This window comes from Boeremia exigua (assembly GCF_020726555.1).
Source record: "Boeremia exigua strain MPI-SDFR-AT-0100 chromosome Unknown C7974scaffold_3, whole genome shotgun sequence".
In the NCBI taxonomy this organism is placed as follows: domain Eukaryota; kingdom Fungi; phylum Ascomycota; class Dothideomycetes; order Pleosporales; family Didymellaceae; genus Boeremia; species Boeremia exigua.
Genome location: NW_025763520.1, coordinates 949,884 through 966,487, shown reverse-complemented (window position 1 = coordinate 966,487; position 16,604 = coordinate 949,884). Strand labels below are relative to the sequence as shown.

The 16,604-nt window shown below is 50.8% G+C and overlaps 8 protein-coding genes across 8 annotated transcripts; 6 read left to right on the top strand and 2 right to left on the bottom strand.

The window, feature by feature from the left end:
• The first annotated feature begins 766 nt into the window (after positions 1-766).
• On the top strand, positions 767-2,575 carry C7974DRAFT_125646 (exoglucanase-like protein 1 precursor). Its single transcript, XM_046135249.1, has 6 exons — positions 767-1,096; positions 1,143-1,522; positions 1,573-1,693; positions 1,741-1,871; positions 1,925-2,238; positions 2,286-2,575. The coding sequence occupies exons 1-6, from the start codon at positions 912-914 to the stop codon at positions 2,532-2,534; spliced, it is 1,380 nt and encodes a 459-aa protein (XP_046000084.1). The 5' UTR covers positions 767-911; the 3' UTR covers positions 2,535-2,575.
• Positions 2,576-2,962: 387 nt separating this feature from the next.
• On the top strand, positions 2,963-5,510 carry C7974DRAFT_125616 (uncharacterized protein). The gene is made up of 3 exons (XM_046135246.1): positions 2,963-3,660; positions 3,711-4,663; positions 4,715-5,510. Exons 1-3 carry the CDS (start codon positions 3,142-3,144, stop codon positions 5,448-5,450), a joined length of 2,208 nt encoding a protein of 735 aa, XP_046000083.1. The 5' UTR covers positions 2,963-3,141; the 3' UTR covers positions 5,451-5,510.
• On the bottom strand, positions 5,511-6,465 carry C7974DRAFT_125617 (glutathione S-transferase). Its single transcript, XM_046135247.1, has one exon. The coding sequence runs from the start codon at positions 6,293-6,295 to the stop codon at positions 5,570-5,572; it is 726 nt and encodes a 241-aa protein (XP_046000082.1). The 5' UTR covers positions 6,296-6,465; the 3' UTR covers positions 5,511-5,569.
• Positions 6,466-7,637: 1,172 nt separating this feature from the next.
• Positions 7,638-9,075, top strand: C7974DRAFT_125619 (endo-beta-1,4 xylanase). The gene is made up of 4 exons (XM_046135248.1): positions 7,638-8,061; positions 8,140-8,434; positions 8,483-8,567; positions 8,615-9,075. The coding sequence occupies exons 1-4, from the start codon at positions 7,832-7,834 to the stop codon at positions 8,995-8,997; spliced, it is 993 nt and encodes a 330-aa protein (XP_046000081.1). The 5' UTR covers positions 7,638-7,831; the 3' UTR covers positions 8,998-9,075.
• Positions 9,076-9,153: 78 nt separating this feature from the next.
• Positions 9,154-11,476, bottom strand: C7974DRAFT_410047 (calcium-activated chloride channel-domain-containing protein; the record flags this gene model as incomplete). Its single annotated transcript, XM_046143437.1, has 4 exons — positions 9,154-10,335; positions 10,394-11,117; positions 11,170-11,323; positions 11,374-11,476. 4 exons carry the CDS (start codon positions 11,474-11,476, stop codon positions 9,154-9,156), a joined length of 2,163 nt encoding a protein of 720 aa, XP_046000080.1.
• A 238-nt stretch (positions 11,477-11,714) lies between these two features.
• C7974DRAFT_125604 (uncharacterized protein) lies at positions 11,715-12,994 on the top strand. The gene is made up of 2 exons (XM_046135245.1): positions 11,715-12,677; positions 12,728-12,994. Exons 1-2 carry the CDS (start codon positions 12,131-12,133, stop codon positions 12,790-12,792), a joined length of 612 nt encoding a protein of 203 aa, XP_046000079.1. The 5' UTR covers positions 11,715-12,130; the 3' UTR covers positions 12,793-12,994.
• Positions 12,720-14,350, top strand: C7974DRAFT_125601 (uncharacterized protein). The gene has a single exon (XM_046135244.1). The coding sequence runs from the start codon at positions 13,196-13,198 to the stop codon at positions 14,165-14,167; it is 972 nt and encodes a 323-aa protein (XP_046000078.1). The 5' UTR covers positions 12,720-13,195; the 3' UTR covers positions 14,168-14,350.
• Positions 14,351-14,585: 235 nt separating this feature from the next.
• Positions 14,586-15,041, top strand: C7974DRAFT_373337 (uncharacterized protein; the record flags this gene model as incomplete). Its single annotated transcript, XM_046140095.1, has 1 exon — positions 14,586-15,041. One exon carries the CDS (start codon positions 14,586-14,588, stop codon positions 15,039-15,041), a length of 456 nt encoding a protein of 151 aa, XP_046000077.1.
• Positions 15,042-16,604: the final 1,563 nt, after the last annotated feature.

The window sequence follows — 16,604 nt, the reverse complement described above, 5'->3', positions numbered from 1 at the left end:
TTCTACAGGTTATCAACCTTTCGGGGACCAAGACGTGTAAGCAGTATCTCATCTCGCTGAGGTCCCATGATGCCCGGAGCCGGTGGAGCCGACCAAGGCTTCTTCATTGACTACCCCTCACAGAATCTAAGTCACACGCAAGTATGCTTGGGGCGAATACGATGTCACTGGAACCCGAGCATCGTACTTTTACACTGTCTGAATTCAACTCACTACACGGTTAAGTCTGCCCATTACACTGTACAACTGGCCCCTCTACCCTAGCACGGAGAACAGTCGCACAGAAAACCATATTATCCCATAACTCTGATCATTCCAAGTGTTTGGCGGGCACGAGGTTGAAATCCAGTTCTGCAGCCCCGCAGTGCTATATTAAGTGGGGTGATGCCTCTGGGCTTGGCTCGTATCACTTCACGACACCCCGCTGTCCAAAGGAAGGGGTCGAGAAAAATAAACAACCCAAGCCATACGCCAACAAAGCTTAATGACCAATGCACCATACTCTATTCGCGAACCCCGCACTGCTTCCATACTTATTACCTGGGCGTTATGACGGGGCGTTATGTGCTTCCACCACTTGTGGATGATGGACCGCATTCGGAATGCCAAGATAGTATATGAGAAGTTTACAGATGCCCATGATCTTCTGTATGGTTCCTTAAGAGCTGATCGGGGTGCTAGACTCCAAATCCGGATATGGAGGCCACCGGACCGTCGCCTGGAAAATCCGAAAATCGATTACAGTTGATGAAAATGCACTCGAAGATGCTCATAAACATACACTCACTGTAATATGGAGATGATTTCATACGCGGCGCACGGCGATCGTGTTTTGTGTAGAATCTATAAAGAGTTGCAATGTTTCTTGTCTACCAGTCGGCACGCACTTACCATCCATCTTCTTCCCAAGCATGCCTTCTCAACTCGCGATGAAGACTGTTTTGGCTTTTTTTGCTTCTGGCGCTTCAGCTTGGGTCATTGGAACCCAGCAAGCAGAGAACCACCCCAAGCTGACGTGGCAGCGATGCACCGGCAAAGGTGGCAGCAGCTGTAGCAACGTGAACGGCGAGATCGTGATTGATGCCAACTGGCGCTGGTGAGTCTATGTTCATGAACAGGTTTAGCATCTGCTGATCGATCAGGCTCCACGACAAGACTGCTAACAGCTACACCAATTGCTATGACGGGAACAAATGGAACCAGGCCCTATGCTCTTCCAACAGTGCATGCACGGCGAATTGTGCAATTGAGGGCAGTGACTATGCTGGAACATACGGTATCACGACTTCTGGCAATCAACTCAATCTCAAGTTTGTCACAAAGGGGCCTTACTCGACGAACATTGGGTCTCGTACCTACCTTATGCAGGATGCGAACAACTACCAAATGTTCAATCTCATCGGCAACGAGTTCAGCTTCGATGTTGATCTTTCTCAATTGCCTTGTGGCCTCAACGGAGCCCTGTACTTCGTCTCTATGCCTCAGAAGGGCCAAGGAGCGCCTGGCGCTAAGTATGGAACTGGTAGGTCATCCCACCACTCAAGGGTGACTGTGCTAAGCCTATTCCTTCAGGATACTGCGATGCGCAGTGTGCTCGTGATCTGAAGTTTATTGATGGCAAGGCCAATGCTGAAGGATGGACTCCGTCTACCAATGACGCAAATGCAGGTGTTGGAAAGTTTGGTGCATGCTGGTGAGTTCCAATACATATCAGCGGGAGTATGATGCTAACACGATCAGCGCCGAGATGGATGTCTGGGAAGCCAACTCTGTCTCCACAGCCCTGACCCCTCATTCCTGCAGTCCTGAGGGCTACAGTGTCTGCGAGGGCACCAACTGTGGAGGCACCTACTCTCTCGATCGCTATGCGGGTAAGCTGTACGCTATTAACGAGGTGTTCGATGCTGATTTGCTTCCTCTCTAGGATCCTGTGATGCCAATGGCTGTGACTTCAACCCATACCGTGTTGGTGTCAAGAATTTTTACGGCAAGGGTAAGACTGTTGATACCTCGAAGAAGATGACTGTAGTCACCCAGTTCCTTGGCTCTGGAAGCAACCTTAGCGAGCTGAAGCGCTTCTACATCCAAGGCGGAAAGGTCATTCCGCAGCCACAGCCTACCATCCCAGGCATGACAGGCAACAGTATCACTCAGAAGTGGTGCGACACCCAGCAGCAGGTGTTCAAAGAAGATGTCTACCCGTTCAACAAGTTCGGTGGCATGGCATCTATGGGCAAGGTAAGTACTTCTTATGTCTGTATCACAGGTGGCTAACAATTCGACAGGCTATGGCAGGAGGCATGACTCTTGTCATGTCGCTTTGGGACGACCACTATGCCAACATGCTGTGGCTTGACTCCTCGTACCCACCGGACAAGGACCCAAACCAACCTGGAGTTGCCCGTGGTGAATGCCCCAGCTCAGGTGGCAACCCTAAGGAGGTTGAGGCCCAGTTCCCGAATGCTTCGGTTGCCTTCTCGAACATCAGATTTGGCCCCATCGGCTCGACCTTTGCTCAGCCTTCGGGCACCTAAGTGAGTCGTGAGGGTGCAAAGTCCTTCTTGGAAGCGGATTTTTGATTTCAAGGAAGCCAAAGATCAACACTCGCTCGCTAGCTAGTGAAGCACTTTACGATCTGGTGTGTGTAGCCTAAAGTTGATCTGAGTCAACGTTCGTTCATTAGCTCCACAAATACACATTTGGGTGATCAAAAGACACAACATTCTCTCAACATCGATAAGATGTCGATCCCATTGCAATCGTGCAAAACAAGCACCATGTCATTGCTGTTATGCAGGTCCTTAGATGAAACATCCCGCCGATCATGGCCAATAGAGTTGCCTAACTCGTCTCACGTTCTTCAAAGCTACGCTATGATTGGTCGGGATGACTTCGGAGTGTGGCTCCTTCAAGCAGGTACTAACTTTGGTCGGTACCGACTGGGATCCAACAACATGAGTCTGCTCAATATCGAAACAAAACGCTTGCCTTACTCACGGGTAATGCTGCGTGGGCGGATCAGGGACCGCTGATGGGTCCAGGTCTCATGCCGCGCACAATGCACTGCTCTATAAGAGCGAGCCTGTCGTGAACGATGTCTTCAAGCCCCTTCTCCCGCGCCGCAGAAGCTCAACAGACAATATGAAGGCCTTTGCGAAGACCCTCCCCTGGGCGACAGCTCTGCTTCCGCTTGCACTCGCGCAGAATGCGACTATCAATCTTACGCCAGCAGCTACTGGGTTCGACTCAGATAATGCTGCCTTGATCTACGCATCTTCGCCTGTCCTCCTCGCCAACGACGGCAGTGCAGCGGACGGAGGTTTCCGCACTTTCTCTGCTTCAAACGCTACGAATTCGACTTCATTTACTGAGCGCTCACACAAAAAGTCCGGGCGCACGAAAATCGCTATTCCAGTATACGACGTTGGTGGTCGAGATCTTATCTTCAATATCCCCTCGCCAAACTCGATCATCAGAGCTTACAATCTCAAAAGTGGTAGCGAGATTCCGGGATCGCGAAAGTACGAGCTCGGTGACTGGAGTGTAGCGCGTAGCTGGCGCAGCCAGGCGAGCGGAAACAATTATGTGTTCCTCTTCGGCAAAAAGATGGTCGTTCAATTTCTTGTTCGAGGCAATGGCGAAGACGTGCAGGTACTCGAGGTATGTTTGAGACTTTAAGAACGACAACGTGGAAACTAACGCTATGTCAGGTTCAAACACTCCCAATCCCAATCGAAGGCGAGACAGCTGCCGTCTTCCCCAACGGACAAATTTTCTTTTCTGGTGGTGAGGGCGACACCCTGTATTCCTTCCAAGCATCCGAAAGTACCACGACACCCGAAGTCCGTACTGTGAGCGAAGATCTGAAGATTGAAGGTCTCGGTGCATATCACGCCAATTCGAGTGATTACCTGCTGGTCGCTCACGATGAGGTAATTGATATCTACGATGCAAACTTCAGTCAAAAGGGCTCAGTCACCCTTGAGGGCATTCCGGATCTGGCCATTGGAGGCGATGTATCAGTGCTACAGTCTTCATCTACCAATTACCCTTCGGGCTCTATCGCGTTCGCTTTTGAGGGTGAGGACGACACTGGCATCGCAATCGGATCTCTCGAAGGTGTCTTGAAGGCGGTCGACATCCAGGCAAACACTCAATACGATCCACGGACCAAGCCCTGCGGATACTGCACGAGCCCAATTTCTGACGTCTGTTCGAATAACGGTTTCTCCCAGAGTAACAGCACATGCAGCTGCTTTCCTGGCTTTTCTGGCACAGATTGCTCAGAGATCACGTGCCAGAACGACTGTTCAGGCCATGGCAGCTGCGATGGCCCCAACGTGTGTAAATGCGAAGCTGGCTGGGCGGGGCCTGATTGCTCGTTCGTGGCTGTCAAGGCCAAGTATGAGACCGAGGCAAATGGCGGAGATGGTGACGATCCCGCAGTCTGGATTCATCCGACCCAGCCAGATCAGAGTAAAATCATCACAACCACAAAGTCACAGGGTGGAGAAGGATTTGGCGTATTCAATCTGGAAGGAAAGCTGTTGCAACATTCCTCTGCTTCGGAGCCGAACAACGTGGACATCATTTATGGTCTCCCCGTTGGGAACCGCAGTGTCGACCTGGCGTACGCTGCGTGTCGTGGTGATAATACCCTCTGGTAAGCTATCGGCTGCTCTTGTGAGATAACAAAACTTACACATTCCTACAGCATGGTTGAAGTGACCAGCGACGGCATGCTCAAGAACATCACTGGCGGCACACAAGCTCTCCCGGAAGATTACGAACCCTACGGGTCCTGCACCTATCTTTCTCCCAGATCCAAGAAGCAATACTTGTTTGTCAATAACAAGGACGCTGAGTATCTCCAATACGAGCTTTCTGCAACCGCAAACGGCACTCTCCAGGTCTCTCTCGTCCGAAATTTTACTGGCGGTTCAGGCGGCCAAGTTGAGGGCTGTGTTGCCGATGAAGGCGCTGGCTTTATATTCCTTGGCGAAGAGCCGTCTGGAATTTGGCGTTACGAGGCTGAACCTGATGGCTCGAACGAAGGATTTCAATTCGCCAAAGTCGGTGACGACGGCTTACATGCTGATGTCGAAGGCCTGACGCTCGTGACCGCGAAGAACGGCACTGGCGGATATATTATGGTGAGCAGTCAGGGGATCAGCGCGTACCTAGTTTACGATCGTGCGCCTCCGCATAAGTATGTCACGACCTTCACCATCGTGGATAACGAAGAGAGGGGCATTGACCATGTTACCAATACGGATGGTTTGGCCGCCGTGCCTAACAAGCTTAATGCAGACTTCCCTTACGGCTTAATTGTCACGCATGACGATGCAAATGAGCTCTCGGAAGGTGGCACAAGTGCTGAGGCGAGCTTTAAGTTGACCAGTTTGGTCGATGTGCTGGGTGAGGAGAGGGCCAAAGCCTTGGGCTATTGAAAATCTGGCGTCTTTCCAATACAAGACGGGGTTTCAGATATAATTGGCATCTGCTATCTTATTAAGATAGATTTGGTTGTTTGTATTAGCCTAGACAAAAAAGTCGGATAATCCAACGTTCAAAATTTGCCTGCCATAGCCCTGATAAACATCTCGATCGGCGCTGGCCCCTTCGCGCTTGAATTCTCCTCAAGGTTTATGTCTGGGTCGCTCTTTCCCATTGCCGTTCTGTACGCTTCCCGCTCGTTGAATCTCTTCACCCAGCCCAGGATTCCCTCATACTCGGTCAAATCGATCGGCTCAAAATGACGCATCGTTGTCACGCACCAGCCGGTCATGACGTCTGCTGCTGTGAATTCCTCACCAGCAAGCCACTGGTTGGACAACAAGCGGGAATTGATGTGGTTCAGAGCCTTCTTTACGCGGTCTTCTGCGCCAAGGAAGCGGAGATCTGTGGCAGAGTTCGGGATGCCGCCGCGTAGCATCGCGCACCTGAAGATGGCAGGCTGAAGGGTGCAGTTTGAGAAGTTGAACCAGTAGAGATAGTCTGCAAAGTTCTTGTGCGAGGGACCAAGTGCAAGTTTGCCATTTGCGTATTTTTGGATGATGTACTCGACGATGGCGCCTGACTCGGCCAAAGTGATGGGGTTGGATGGGTCGGTGTGGTCTTCCAGAACGGGAGAAGCGCCGAGAGGGTGCTTCGCCTTGAGCTCGTCAGGTGATAGTAAGGGTGAGCGCTTGTAGTTGACCAGCTTGTATGGAATGTTGAGCTCCTCGAGAAGCCAAGGAACACGTTCGCCTTGGCCGATCTGGAGGTGGTGAACGGTGAGGTTAGGCGTCGTCATGTTGGTAAGCTTGGAGGGGTAGGTATTGCAGGGTTGGGGGAACTGAGTTTAATGGAATGATTCGATGCTTCGCTGCGAAGCAAGTCTTATGTATTTTGGTCGTCCTCGGTGGTTGTCGGCTTTAATCCAGACTACTTGTGGAGGTGATCCACTCTGGAAACGCGTGCGATGATTTGCACGGCAGCCCGGGCCCATGACGTTGGTTTCTCATCTTGCCTCAATCTCATCTGACCCGAGGTCATCTGTGCATGGATAACCAGCACATCAATACTACCAGGCAACAATGGATGCAAAGGAATTTCGGCCGAACTAGGTGATCCTTTCGCGATGCTGACACATCATGTCACGTGTTCTCAGTCGAGGTGTGGCCATTGGTGGGGACGGCTCCGTTCTCGACCTTCACAACTCCGCTTATCCTGTCGGAGCATCACCACAAGTCGCCGACTGTCGTAGCAACGGACCTCCGGAGACAGTGTTCCGACGATGTAGGCTGCAACTTTCCTGAAGAGCGCACGAAAGTTCAATCGCCGGGATCTACGGATCCGGCCGGCGACGCCGATGACAGTACCCACAGATTTTCGAGCGACTGGTGGACGCACTCATCGCAACAAGACCTAATTCAACGCGAAGATTCGCTAGAGGTCAGTCCGATTGTTGTTGCACGATTATGTGCTTGCTAGTAAGCAAGTCGTTGTTTCTTCCGATTGCAAGTTGCAATCGATCCTTTTCTACAGTCATAGGCGTCGCAAGAACTTGCCAACGGGGTGCTTAGCAACCACGTATTTGCTCAAGAAGACTGCGTAGCAATACTACAATCGAGAAATGAAGGTGAAACCAACACTAAAAGCTCTTTGTCAATCACAGAGCCTCTTAAAACCTCCCCGCCGCCTGTAGGGAAACTGATGGCAGCCTATCAACTTCTGGACGGCTTCTCGAGAGACGTACACCACAGAGACATGTCAGAGGTGATCATTTACGTGGCTACTTAGATTACAGGCTCAGGTTTCCAGAAAAATAGCCCCTGATCTCCCTTCAGAGACTTGCAAGTTTCTCTGCGATACTCTCACCAACTGTATATAGCTTGAAAGAGCTGCCTGCGGTTTTAGAAGCACACGTCAGACCATCATTACCAAATCCATTGGTGTCGTCTCCAGTATTTAGCCGGATTCGACCCCAGATTTGCCCAGGGCAATTAAGCAACGGTTTCAAACAGCCACCGGAAGCTTCGCGTAGAGTGCCAACTGCCACTACGTACTGCACTTCCCCACACAATTAATTTTAATGTCACAGAGCTTAGCCAATGTGCGACCACATAATACAAGCTTGTTGTCTCCAGCGAGTCAGACTAGCAGACGAGATTATTTGTGTCTCGGGCGCAACTATGCAAATAGACATGTCGTATGCAAATCAACCTATGAGCCGGGCTTCAGGCACTTTAAGAACAGGTATATAAGATGATCTCTAACGCTGACATCGACTTGATCATCAGATTCACTATCATTCAACCTCCAAACTTCTTTCTCATCCGCATCAGCCATGAAGATTACTCTGACTACCATTCTATTGTTGAGCGGGCTCTCCATCGCTGCCCCAGCCGCAGAGCCCGAACCTCTCTTTTCTCGCCAAGCAGCCCAGAGTATCCATGCTGCTATGGTCAAGAAGGGTAGGAAGTATTTTGGTACCGCCTCCGACCCAAACCGGTTCAACAGTGGCAGTAACGGCGCGATCATCAAGGCAAACTTCGGACAAATCACGCCTGAGAACAGGTAAATCTCATTCTCTCCCTCGCATTGTTCAATTGCGAAACTTGTCGAAACGTTGCGAGACACTGCTGATAACTGTAGCATGAAATGGGACTCCACTGAGCCAAGTCGTGGCAACTTCAACTTCGGCACTGCCGACCAGACCGTCAACTTTGCAACTACCAACGGCAAGCTGATCCGTGGCCACACGACTGTGTGGCACTCACAGTTGCCGTCATGGGTGTCATCTATCAATGACAAGGCGACACTTACGGCTGTGATGCAGAATCACATCACGCAACTGATGACGCGTTGGAAAGGCAAGGTGTACGCCTGGGATGTGGTCAACGAAATTTTCGAAGAGAACGGTAGTCTCCGCTCCAGTGTCTTCTACAATGTCCGTAACTCCTGCCTCAACGTACCGGATAGCTACTGACAGGTTCAGGTTCTTGGCGAGGATTTCGTCCGCATTGCCTTTGAGGCAGCCCGCAAGGCTGATCCCGCTGCGAAGCTGTACATTAACGACTACAGTCCGTCTCCACTCCGTCTTCATCGCACCCTCGGCTAACAAGTACAGACCTCGACTCTGCCACCTATGCGAAGACTACCGGCCTAGTCAACAAAGTCAAAGCCTGGCGTGCCGCCGGCGTGCCCATCGACGGCATCGGTTCGCAAGGTCATTTGTCGTCCGGCATGGGCGCAAATGCCCCCGCTGCCATGGCTGCACTGTGCGGTGCAGCACCCGAGTGTGCTCTGACCGAGGTTGACATCCAGAATGCTCAACAGTCAGACTGGACCAATGTGGTCAAGGCCTGCTTGAACCAGGCGAACTGCGTCGGAATCACGGTGTGGGGTGTTCGTGATAGTGACTCTTGGAGACCTTCGGGCAACCCGCTCTTGTTCGACTCGAACTTCCAGGCGAAGCAGGCATACAACACGGTCTTGGCGGCACTACAGTAGATAGTACTAGCACGGGATCATCAAATCCTGCCGGCACCTTGTCACTATGAGTCTATCTACAACAGTATATAGATACATGGAAAGCTGTTTGCTATCGTCCAAGACCCCCAGCCAGTGACTGTCTAGTATAGAACCGTTGTCCTAATTCTGCAAAGCTCAATCAGTCTTCCTTCCCCTTCCAGTAATCAGTCTATCTTCTTGGGCGGCTTTTGCAGTTTTGATGATCGACATTCCTGCATCTCTGCTGGCACCTGCATCAACTTGCCGCGTCCAGAAAATATCAGCTGCGTTGATACGGACACTTTTACGCCTTTGAATCTCCGCCACGCCTAGAGTAGATGGTTTCTCCGCATTTGCTTCAAGTTCGTCCAAGATGCGCTTGCGTTTCACATATTCTTCTGCTCTCTCTTTCCTGATTTGCTCTGAACCAAGCTTAGCGAGCGCGAAGCGTACGCCAGCCCTGAAGCCCATAAAGATATGCTCAGATATCAAGATTGTGATTGGAAGACTAGCCCACAGGCCCCAGCCCAAGCGTTCTTCGATGAACTTCTGGGACCCGAAAAGGTGTACAATGGCAGCGCTTGATAAGCTGCCAAGCCAAGTCAAGGCTTCCAGGCTAGAAATCCACGGCCCAAGGCCATCACTGCGCACAGGCGCAGGTCGCTGATACTCTACAGAGATCTTGAGGAAGTCAGAGCGGAGCTCAAACCAGTTGTTTATGAAGAAGCCAATGGGTACAAGGGGCCAAACGGGACTGAACAGGGCCAAGTAGCCAAACTGTATGACCATCTCCGCGACATCATCCTGTACATTGTACCCAGACCTGAGTGCTTGTTTTCTTGCTCTCCGAAGGAACTTTGCTTCGCCAGGGTCATCTGGCGCGAAGTGTTGGACCGAGCTTCCCCGCTGGTGCACCTTTGTTTCCTGGCGGTCGCGCCACCACTGCTTAAACTGTGTCTTGAACCAGGGCAGGGCCAATTCCTCGATGGCACCAGACACTTGTCCCGTCAGGGTGAGTGCAATGACTTCGTTTCGCAACCTATCTGGATCGGCCTTGAAGTTGATGGCTCCTCGCTCTTTGCTGCCTAACACCGTGTCGATGCAGTACTGCAGCATAGGTATGACTCGGCTGCCAAATGGGACGTACAGGAACGCGGTAATGAAGATCGGCAGATAGTTCGTAATAGAATTGAGGACGAAGATCTTCTGTGTCAAAGACATCTCGTGATGATCGGCCGTTCGGTGGTTTTCGTATTCGGTCAACTTGTCAGCAATATCCTCTAGGAAGCTCGTGGCATACGGTAGAAAAACACCGAGTAGCACGGTGGGAAGATATTCCTGTCGTGAGTCAGCATTCTCTAATCTCACATTTGCTGTGCTCATCCAGTCGACCTACAAGGTAGAATTTGTAAGGACCATCGTAAGCCTCGCTAATGAAAGTCTCAATAGCAAAGACGATGGTGATCAGTGCGCCTAAGAACAAGGTGCTGACAAGTACAAACGGAACGACAAGTAGCTGACGAGCAATGCGTTTCCATCTTGGAAAATAATGTATAACCCTTCCCGCAGCATCAAGTAAAGTACTTTCATGTTGAAACTGCGGACGATTGGCCTTCAGATTGCCAACACCTCGGACGTCCCAGCGAATAGCCAAGTCTTGTTGTTTGATCTTCCAGTGTTCGAGAAAGACAGTGCACCACACACCTATCATCAGAGCAAATAGTAGCGAATATTGAGGCAAGACTGCCCATGCAACAACACCAGCTACGCATGGAAACGCGAGGAAGTGGAAATAGGTCTGCAGGAACGCGAAATAGAATGCGACCTTTGATCCCCACAAATCGCGGATTTGGTCGAGGTCTTTGAGATCGAGAAAAAAGCGTCTGCTCAAGTGCGTGAGCAGTCGGTTGTTGACGGGCTGGTTGTGAAGTGCGAAGACGGAAGATACGTTCTCCCACTGGCCGAAACCTGGGGTAATACCTGCTCCTCCGAGCTCTTTCCCAAACGTTACTAGGTGGAACACCGATAGTAGGTCTTCGGCCTCGAAATCAGCTGCAACCACGCTGGAAGCCGTACCACCAGGGTGTTGCTTGGTAATACCGTAGAGCCAATCCTTTACTCTGTCGGCATGTTAGTCAACTCTTCTGCAAGCCTAATCAACAATCAACGTACCGTGACTTGTACACTGTATTACCGAGCAACTCTCGGGGTGCCTGCACAAACACCAGGAGGGATTGATCATATCCATGTCGTACTTCTGTGTTCAGTCCCGCTGAGTGTAAGTCTTTGATTAATGTTGTGAAGTCCGTGACAGCAGTCTCGTGCTCTGCAGCCTATTAGCAAAAGAGGAGGGACGTCCCAAAACGATCAACGTACCTACGTTGCCAAAATCGTAGACCACAACGTACTTGTCATTATAGGTAACGTTGGCAAGCTCTTGGTCATCACCGATAGTTGTGTCGGCCCTTCTCAGCTTCATGTCTGAGGTGTGGCAATCCGGTTTTGAAGTGTAGCCACGATTGAGTTGATGAGGCTCTGAAGAATCGCAAATCAGCCCTGTGGCTGGTGTCTTAAAGGTTTCAGGGATGCGTCATCCTTGTGGCTATTTACGGTAAAGACGGTGTGAGGATTGGTGGCTCAGGGTGGGTCTGACGCGCCGTCAGCGCTTGGGTGCCGAAAGACCCGCCAAGGGTTCAGCAAACAACATAGGGGCAGAAGCAAAATCGTCGCGGTTCATCATGTCCATCGTTAAAAGCTCAATTCACTCGATGTAAAGCCAAGCAGACAACTTGCAGATCAAGAGCATGGGATCCGAAGACAGCAACGGTCCTGAGCTTCGCGCGTGCACGTGCCCTCGCGGAGGTGGCAGCGACAGGGTCGTCCCTCATCCCTTCCTCAACGTGTCAACTACAACACGACCATCAAAGCCGTGTTCCTTTGTCCAAAATCTGTGCCTTATCACCTGGCGAAGAAGGTATACAAACAACGTTTCACGGAGCACAATGCAGTTGTCGCACCCGCTGCTTGAACAAAGAGGCACGCCATGAAAAGTGTGCACCTTTCAGAACGCAGTAGAGATATCTTGTGCCTTTCCCAACTGTGATGGACGGTCAATTCCTGACCTGCACTTATCATGCCAACAAACGAAGTAACTGTCTGCTCCAGCGCGACTATGCCCAAAGGTTATGGGTTTCTAGCTAAAGGCATACCATACAAAACGCTGCACTGCCGCAAGCTCACTCGCGACGCAGATAAAATATTGTACGTCGTTGTTGACGCGAAAAAACGACAGCTTGGTTTACGAGTGCCAAAATTCATCCTCCGTCAGGTGCACCAGCAGGCCAACGAGACCCTCTCATCCCGGCGTGCTGCAGTGAAGAAGCGCGACACGTCCTTTATCCAAGCTGTGGCCTCTGAGGTTGGAGATAGATTTCCAAAGATTCCAGAGGAAGAGAAGGCTGCTTTGTTGAAGCATGCCTTCAAGAAACATTCCCGTCGCGTTGGCAGAGCTGGCACAGTGCCACTGCCACGTAAGGTCCTGTTGGCTATCATCGCCCATGTGCGCCATAGACACACGAAGTACGATACCTTGTTGGCGCAAGGGATGGAAAGGACTACAGCAAGGAAGATCGTCAACAGGAAGATCGAAAGCGTCATGCGAGACTGGGGTTATGTAGAAGGTACGAAATAATGTAACAATTCATGAATCTCTACTCAGCAGTTTTGGCAGACCTTTCCTCCCATCTCACGCTCGATCAAGTTACGTCGAGCGGGGAAAGTGAATACGAGCCATAGGGTCCCGAATGCGTAAGCTTGACACGAGCAAGGTACACGACCAGCTTGAATCTACATCGATGCACCTTGCGTATTGAATTCTCATCCGGACTTAGCGGATCTGAGCATCTCTGCGTGACGGTGTTCGATACCTCCGCAAGATACTGTTATGGACTTAAGCGTGTCATTCTGGGCTAAACTCCGTTCGGGGATATCGGTGCTTGTTACAACGTACAGACCACCATAGAACGGAGATTCTGCGAAGGCCTTACAATGCTACTTTCACATTAGTACCATGGGACGGCGTACTCGATGCACGGGCTGAGCTGCTACTATAAAGACATTAAGATTCGCGTTGGTACGACAACTACGCTCACGCATACAATTTCGTTCTACGATCCAGTCAGAGCTACAATACCTCAGCATGGCCTCGTCGATCCACAAGATCGCCATAGTCGGAGTTACTGGAACCATAGGAACATACATCACCCAAGCCTTGACAGCCAAAAACCGCTTTGCCATTACCGCCATCTCGCGTCATGATTCCAAAGCGGAGATCCCGGCCAACGTCCAGATCGCGCGCGTCGATTACAGCGACCACAAATCTATTACCGAAGCCCTCAAAGGGCATGCCGCTTTGATCATCACGACCTCTGTTTGGGCACCAAAAGACACATCCGCAAAGCTCATCAAGGCAGCTGCAGATGCCGGCGTATCTTGGATCCTTCCAAACGAGTTCGGTATGTACAATACCGATGAAGCAGCACAGGATACGATTGGTTCGGGCAAGAGAGAAGATCGAGAATTGATCGAGTCATTGGGCGTGTCGTCCTGGATCGGCATCAGCTGCGGTTTCTGGTATGAGCACTCGCTCTCGAATGGGGAGCTCTACGGGATCGATACCAACAAGCGCAAAGTCACCTTCTTCGATGACGGAACACAAAAGCTGAACACATCCACATGGCTGCAAGTTGGTCGCGCAGTTGCGGCACTGATGTCGCTACCAATTGGCGTGGACAACGAAACGGATGCTCGCACAACGTTGAGTTCGTACCGAAACAGCATGGTGTATGTTTCATCCTTCGGGGTGAGCCAGCAGGACATGTTCGAGTCAGTGAAGCGGGTGACTGACACCACCAATGACGACTGGAAGATAACGTCGGAGCCGGCAAAGGAGCGTTACGAAACTGCATGTGAGAACCTGAAGAAAGGTGACCGCACCGCCTTTGCCCGCAAATTGTACGCTAGATACTTCTACGAAGATGCAGGTCTGTTTGAGAAGTCACACCGCTTAGACAATGAGAGACTGGGGTTGCCGCAAGAAGATCTGGATGTATTTACGAAGGAAGCCATCGAACTGGCGCAAACCGAGTTCTGGGCAAAGTATGGACAGTAGACCTGTATGTACAAATCATATTAGGAACACCTTTAGGATGCCCCACTGCTGCATGTCCGCCACCTCCCAGACACCTTGGCATTTTGGATCCATGTGGTATAGACCGCGTTTGCTTGATTGAAGTGATCAAGACTTGCAAGTAGCTCATCACTAGGATTACAGAATGTTGTGGCTTGATCAGCTAGCGTCGCTGCGACAATGTGCGGTCAGCGTCTCTTCAGACCTAAGTTAGTCTTCGGTCAAGGTAATCAAGTCCAAGGATGATAGGATGATGCCATTGCATGCCAAGGGTAAGCAGAAACCTGTTCCTGGTACTGCTTATGTGAGACGGCTAGGGCAGAAGTATAAAGCGGTGTTCGTCTTTCAATACTGGAGTAACGACCCCAATTCTTTACAATCAAATACTTGCGACGCCGCAATGCCTCAACCACATGTCCACTCCTTTTACCGGATATGGTTCACCATCGTTGATCCGACAGTTCTCTTCTTTACGGTGCTGACATGCATCTTCTCCCCCGCTACTCTTCTCGAGACCGTAGTCCCTCGATCTATCGATCCTTACAATCCGTTGTCCCACGGGCCGCTTTTGCACCAAACCGCTGCACTATACGGCTTCAGCGGCATCATTTATGGGGTGCTGTTACGCGTTTCGCCGGATCCCAAAGTGTGGAGGGTCGTTCAGGCAGCGACATTGGGCGTAGACATCGCGCTCCTTGTTACGCTGTACGAGTTGCTCAGATTGCAAGGCAGAACAGATGTCAGTACGTGGCATGGTGGTGAATGGTTCAATTTACTATTCACTGTGTGGGTGGCCCTCATTAGGGCTGGATTTCTATTGGGCGTTGGCGGAGATAGGAAAGAAAAGAAGAAGTAGAGCGCTCGTTCAATCAGACGATCATGGGACGTTAAGTCAAAAGACCATGGGAAGATGCGAGAATATTGCCGAGGTCCCGGAAGCTGGCGATAATAGGGTCTCACAAGGTTATGCGAATCCAATAGGGTATCGCAAGAGGACACAGCGTGTTCGCCTGAGTTAAGTTCCTCTCCTTGCTCGGATTTACTGCGTCTTCAACAATTTCTTTGATTTTGGCTTTGCCCAGCTCTTCAGACATATTGTACCTTGGGTTGCTGATGGAACCTGCTGCATATTTATCGTCCGTTGAACTTGTTATACACGTCTCTGGTACATACCTGAGCCCGTAAGTGTTTTGTAGCATGCACGCTGTCACGCTGTTGATTAGCAAGATGTATATGTACTACGCCAGCGGGCAAGCAGTTATCCACTATTAATGCCAAAGTGCTCATCCATAACGATGCACTCGACGGCTTAGATTAAACCATGAGAAGCGGAACTGTGAGGTATATATTGGGTCAGGTATTGAGATGATGATAGAGATCCCACGGTGAAAAGGTAAAGATTCAGTCTTGTGGTAGGAGAAGCAAAATTTAGGGAGTCGGAGATCGTGAAAAAAAGACCTGACAGCATTTTGAATAGACTTCATTCCGATGTAGATTCGATCCGAGGTAACGCTGGGACCCCGTAGTGATTGTTCAATTGTTGTTTGAACAACGGAAACTGCGGGGAAGGTTGGGTGCACGCTAAACCCCTGACGTGCGGGGCGCGGCAACCATCCAACTTCCAAGCTATCCAAGCACGATACGCCCTGATAGCGGCCCACATCTTGATTCCTTGCCGGACACGGGGAACATAGTAAGCTTTGCCGCAGGAGGTTCGACACTTATTCCAAACTTGCCGTTCTGGGCAATCAACGGTTGAACTCTTGCGCGACTTTCCCGCCTAGGCCGAGATCGGCTGGGAGTTAGACGAGGGCTGAACTTTGGCGGACCCGCCGATGACTCGCTGGTTTCACCAGCTGTCAATCAACATCTTCTGCTACGAAGTAGGACCAGCACGAGCGGGCTGGAGTCGCAATCACCGATCATTCCGAAAACAGTTCAACTGGAAGATGGGAATAGTATCTCCTCTTGGAACCGTCCCTTGTCGGTAAACACAGAGAGTGGCCAAGCCCGCGACATCTGCAAGACAAAGAAGACAAACTGATCAGGTGAGCAGCCCTGCATGACTTGTGACCGCCGGTGACATTCATTACGATGTGGCCCATGCATGTGGGAAAGCGCCGCGTCGCGTGATGCAGAACGCAGGTAACAAACATCGACTCTCTGTATTTGATTCTTACTCAGTCAATGAGTTCTGTGCAAATGCTTCGTGCGCCTTCAAACCTTGCTATGGTGGGAGAGACAACTTCTTCCCGCCCGAGATCTACAGTACTTACCATGTATTCCCGCCGGCGCGTTTGGGTCCAAGAATTGCTAAGCAAATGCAACACCATAATCCGGATTAGCCTCGCTAGAGTCAACAGGCCTTGAAGTAGAGGGTCGCTTCTCTGACATCACCTACGTTGTGTCTCCATACATC